This window comes from Lottia gigantea (assembly GCF_000327385.1).
Source record: "Lottia gigantea unplaced genomic scaffold LOTGIsca_63, whole genome shotgun sequence".
Taxonomy (NCBI): domain Eukaryota; kingdom Metazoa; phylum Mollusca; class Gastropoda; family Lottiidae; genus Lottia; species Lottia gigantea.
In genome coordinates, this window is record NW_008710145.1 from 1,305,061 (window position 1) to 1,311,113 (window position 6,053).

Below are 6,053 nucleotides of genomic sequence, written 5' to 3' on the forward strand. Positions count from 1 at the left end.
TATCTCGTTAAAGATCTGGATGAAGATCTGAATTTGAGAAATTAGTGCTAGCGAAATATGATTTTGTTATATTTGGGCATTTAAACCCAGTGATTTATTACTTTTGCACAGTAGACTTTTTAATTTTTAATTATGTGTTAAATGAGTATAGAAGAGCAACCATTCCTAGGTCTATGATGATTTTTGTCAAGGGTCAGTGAAAGTTCACATCACAACAATTTTTATATCTTTTATTGTTGTTAACAATTGTATAAAGAAATAACAATAGAAAATTTCTCAGTCTTTGAGAAACTATGTACAATTTTTTTTCTTTGATGTCCTTCAGTAAGGTTCTCTGAACTCTAAATCCATACAAATACTTTGCGTACTGTACACTTCTTCATTACAGTGCTTTTGCATTTACCGGTAATATTTGGTTGATTTTTCACTCTTCTTAAGTCCTATTCTATATTGGATTCAAAGGACCAAACAAATCATTATCTGTGTCTTTATTCTGTAAAAAAAAATGAAATCTTAAATCTTCAAATGAACAAATGAACTATTTAATAACCATCCCTCTGATATAATAGACCATACTCACATTTTTCAGAAATTATTACGAAAGTTTCTGTACATATATTTTTCTTACACACTGATATACTGCAGGAGTAAATTGACAGTAACATAATAATAGAATAACAGAGATCAAGAGTATCCTACTCAAGCCACACATGAAATGTTATTTCACCATATTACTAATCTAAAGTAAATGGGACATTATCCTACCTGTTCTAATTTAGCTCTTTTCTGCGATCTCATATCATCTTCATCTTCTAATAACTCTTCCATCTTTCTTTTATACCTATAATATACCTATATTAGTAAGTCTTTTTGTGATTTAAATTATACTAAAATAAATCCTGATCATGAGCTGACATAATTAGAACTAGAACCGTTATAACGGTACCGAAGCAGTGCGCATCCAACCTGATACATCGATAAAACGCTGCATTTTAAAGTCACAATGGGATTTCTTACCGGAAAGAAAAGCATGTAAACGTTCAATAGTAGAAAAAATCGTTTAAACCGTTTACCGTTCGGAAGTGAAAAGACGCATGAATTTGATACCATTCGGTACTAAAAGGTGTTAACATTCGGTAGTAAAAAGTCGAATTTTCAAATAGCTGTAAAGTTAAAAGTCCAATTCGCACAACAGAAATGAAAATATGCACTCCAAGAATATAAATTTTGTTATATGTTAATTAGGTCACGTGACAGAGCTCTTCAAAGCTAAAAATCGCGATTTTCAAATTGCTGTAGAACCGGAAGTTAACAATGCACAACAAAAGTGAAAATATTATCGGATATATCTCGTAAGGGGCAACCAATGTTGTTCAGGTCAAAAGGTCAACAAATGTCAAATAAAAGTAATATGAGCCTTCGAAGTTTCGAAAATTGCTGTTTTGGACGTCTGCAAAACCGGAAGTATATATCGGACATCAATGATCAAAGTAAGAATGGTCATCCTTAGTCAATGACCTTTGACCATGCAAAGGTCAAGGTCATTCATGTTAAAGATCAAAAATGAAAATTTATAAAATTGTTAAACCTATTCCCTTTTTTAAAGTAAAAAATGCAAACAACTGTAATCTTATCACAAATTGTCCTAAGCTGTGATCTTCTTTCATGCAAAATTTCTAGGGTGACAATTGAAAACTATGAGAGTTATAACAATTGCAAATATTTCAGGTAAAGGTAAATGCACACCGGATGTGCCACGCCCACTTCAAAAATTTTAATTTGTCTGTGATAATGTGTACATTGTTAAATAATGTTCAAAATTTCAAGTCTTTACAATCATTAGATCATGAGATATTCGTAGTTAAACTTTTTTTTAGGGCAACGGTGACTGTCGGTAAATTATAGACACCGTGATTTTACGCACAGTTACTATAGAAGTCAGTACAAAATTTTCAATTTTTAAAACGCGCAATTTTGATCAAAATATCAAGTGTGATATATCACCAAAAAGGAGATTTTATGCACTCAAAGAATATATAAGAATTTTTGTCGTATGTTAATTAGGTCACGTGACAGAGCTCTTCAAAGTTAAAAATCGTGATTTTCCAATGGCTGTGGAACCGGAAGTTAACGATGCACAACAAAAGTGAGGATATCAACGGATATATCTCGTAAGGGGCAACAATTTTTGTTCAGGTCACAAGGTCACCAAAGGTCAAAGTCACTAGATATGAGCCTTAATATTTTTGACAATTACTGAAAACATAAAACCGGAAATAAAAAAAATACGAATCCAAAATTCAAAAATTGGCTTCCTAAGTTTTGTTAGCAATCGATTGCAAATTCTTTAGACACCAAAATCACACAAATCAGATTTACCCCTGAAGCTTAATATCGTTTTTTACAAAAATTTGTCACATCAAGATGGCGTCTAACACGTTACTTCCGGTTCAAATTTTTTCATTCCAAAATTGTTACAGGGACAATTTTAACTAATTTCAAAAAGAATTTTTCAAATACCTACAAAATTCCGGAAGTTAAAATTTCAAGTTTAGAGGCGAACAACGTCAAAACCAGAAGTGATATCGAAATTTTGAAAATAGATTTTTGTCAGGAATCAAAATGCTTATCTACTATTAAATTTTTAGACCGATTGAAATAAAATTGTAGAAGTTGAAAAAAACGCTAAAATTAAAACAAAAAAAGTCAGCGACAAAAGTCAAAATCTGAAATTTTATAAAGTGCTATCTTTTAGTCATTGGTTTAAAGTAATGAACAAAACAAAAGTTACGGTCAAAATAGATGCAGAATTAGAGCAGTAATTCGAAATACGTAATGAATGGTTAACGTCATACGTCATTTAAGATTGGAAGAAAATGCGTCATTTTACATTTAAACAGTAGCGACACGCAAAGTATATGAAATAATAGTGTCAGACAATGAGTGACATGTGCAGTTTTGGCTGGGGAGCGTGACCAGAAGTAGACAAAAAAAAAAAAAAAAAAAATAGTCATTTGCAAAACAATGCAATAAGTGAAACATGATAACTGTTGATCAATAATGTTGTGGAAGGAAAGGAGACAATATATACATTAATGTTTATGTAGACGTTATTCATGCTTTGTATATCATCCTGGACCTAACACAAATTACGTCATCTATTGAAAATATTTCGATTTCATATGACAGGATTAAGCACTCTATCAACAACATGAAAATGAGCTTAAAACTGGCCTTCATTAAATAGCTTAATCATTTCAAATGGTGTAGGTATGAGCTAATGAGAATAAGGCGTTGAAGACATTGAGATGGCTGTTGTTTGAATAAGGTCTATAAATATCAAAAGCTGTAGCGGGGCAAATGCCTAACTTTTGAAACTTAGCAAACTTGAGAATATTTTCTTTTTTTTAATTATTTATCTAAATTTATCAATTCCTTTTACCTCATTATAACTTAAATTGTGTTTTAGTTTTGTACACATACAAAGATATTAAAAATTTGCTTACACTTCACTCTCTGGATTATTTTCTTGATTTCTACATTTTTCTAATTTCTTCTGTATTTGTTGTATGGTTTGTTTGTGTAAAGGTTCTTGATTTTTTACCATATAGCGAATTCCTAAAATAAGATCAGTATGATGAAATTTGGAATCCTGTTTAAAAATAATCTCAGAAAAATCACCATATTATTAACAATATTGTCATGAAATAAAACACATTTTGATGGATGACAAGAAAATTACTTACTTTTAACTTGAAGAATGGTTTTTTGAAGATCTGCTTCAGATGCTCCTTTTAGCAACTTATCAGTAACATAACTAGAAAAAAATTCATAACGGTTATCCCATTTTATATCATAAAGAGTTTCAATTAGTGTAATTAGTCATTCATTTTTGTAGATTTTGAAAAAAAAAGTTGTAAGGAACTGATTTAGAAGATATTTTTTGTGTTATTGGGCACACAAAATGGTAAAAGCATTGAAATACAGTAGGGACAACATCAATTTTGGGGTTAACAATCAAATCAAACTTATTATTAATTTAGCACTTTTACCTGTCTAGGTTACACCCCTCCTTAGAAGAACTGGCTAACAGGGCAGATAATGCTATCTAAAAAACATGAAATAATAATTAAGTAATAGATAAAACATTTCCTGATTTCTCCTAATAATGCATTTCAATTAAAAACTATGAGAAAGTTTAAGGCAGGACCCTATAATGGTAAGCTTCATATTGAGAAGCCTAAGAAAATCTCACAATGGCAAATTTTGTTTACATTTAACCAGTATAAGATTCATCAGAGAACTATGTAAACATCTCTGTTAAATGTACAGCAGTTCTGATGAAATATGTCAAGATATTGCATTTAATTGGGTTAATGATGAGGAGAGGTTTCAAATTGAGGAAATATCTACAATTTCAATATACTGACCTGTGATGGAGAGAAGATTAAACTAGCATCAGTACCTAGTGATTGATCTAAAAACTCTTCACCATACTTCCTTAATTTCTCAGCATCAATTTCTTTATTTCTAGTCTAATAAAAAGGTAAGCAAAGGAAATACATCAAATTCCGTCTCTCTAACACGCCTGGACTGAAACCATTACACATTTCTTTAGTAATTAGACCTCTTATAAGGAACTGATGTAATAAATATTCATGATTTCAAACTGACCAAGATTTGTTTTGTACATATGAAAACATGCATGGAACTCCGAATGTCATAAGTATAAGAAAGTTTATTTTCATTGGTAAAGATTTACATGAAGCTATTTGAATAAAGTGAACCAAGGTCCTATCTATTTATTGATAAGGATAAATGACATGAACCAATGTTAAACCTTACCTTCAGATCTATAAATAAACCCTCTAAAGCCCGAAATGGATTGTGAATAGTAAGATGATAATGTACTTTCTGCATTAATAATAACTCAAACCCTAAAATAATATCAGCAAATTTCTCCCTATCTCCTTTTAAATTCTTCACAAACTGTCCGATAGGTACATAGAATTCTTCTACTTTACATGATAGATAAATACATGTTAGCCTGCAAAACACAGTGAATATGATTAGAAAATATCACATGACAGCATTGATCACCCTTTAAATGCAATAGTGTCATATATTCTGTTCTATGATTGTTGAAGTCAAAGTGTCAATGTTAGATACAATTTTGATATACAAGATAGCTTGCCAGGCAAGGTAATATACGCCCACTGGCAGCTTTGATATTGAATAAAAATATTTGGCAGTACAGTAACAATCACCAGTATAAAATATCCAACATTCTGTCATACACTTCTTTTAAACTCTTTGATTAATATTGAGTATGAGTTATTGTCCTTGTTCTTAAAAACGTGTTCAATTTTTAGCTCCTGAAAACTCTAGAAGGCAAATATTCAATCTTCAGTGCAGGACTGAATAACAAAACCAAGTTTTGTCAAATCCAGCAAGAATCATGCTTTTTAGTGTTTAAGAGCTAAAATTGAACGCGTTTTCAAGAGCAAGGGCAATAACTCATACTAACTATTTTTTGATTTTTCTGATTTTCAATACGGTTTATCCTTGGTTGATAACAAACACTCATGCCAAGTTTCGTCAAAATCCACCAAGAATTGTGTCTTGTAGAGTGTTTACGAACAATTGTGGACGGACGAACAGACGGACATGGGTGACGGCAATATACGCCCCCCATTTCATGTGGGCGTATAAAAATCAACATTATAGTAAAACTTACATTAAGTCTCTAGGATGGTAATCCATTACAGAATTGTTAAGATAAAATCTTTTGAAAAAAACTAAAGCTGTACCCTGTAACAAATACGAAGGCTTATAAACAAGGTTTTTAATAAACATTAATTTAAGATAAAAAGATGTTCTTCCTGCAAAGATGTCAAAATAAACTTCTCATATAATATTCATATTTCAGACAAAATATCAAATATCACCACAAATCAGCATAAATACATAAATCAATTACCACAACACATTTTGGCATAGGCGGTTGAAATTTTCCACAGAATTCTTTCAAAACATATTCAAAATGGCGGAGT

At 31.0% G+C, this 6,053-nt stretch overlaps 1 protein-coding gene across 1 annotated transcript in view; it reads right to left on the reverse strand.

Moving 5' to 3' along the window:
* Window positions 1-3,502: 3,502 nt before the first annotated feature.
* Window positions 3,503-6,053, reverse strand: part of LOTGIDRAFT_167090 (hypothetical protein) — a gene marked incomplete at both ends in the record, with an annotated part of 2,822 nt that continues 271 nt past the window's right edge. Inside the window, 6 exons of the mRNA XM_009064552.1 lie at window positions 3,503-3,618; window positions 3,747-3,817; window positions 4,053-4,108; window positions 4,431-4,535; window positions 4,846-5,047; window positions 5,738-5,811. Coding sequence (XP_009062800.1) covers window positions 3,503-3,618; window positions 3,747-3,817; window positions 4,053-4,108; window positions 4,431-4,535; window positions 4,846-5,047; window positions 5,738-5,811 — 624 coding nt within the window. The remainder of the gene's footprint in view (window positions 3,619-3,746; window positions 3,818-4,052; window positions 4,109-4,430; window positions 4,536-4,845; window positions 5,048-5,737; window positions 5,812-6,053) is intronic.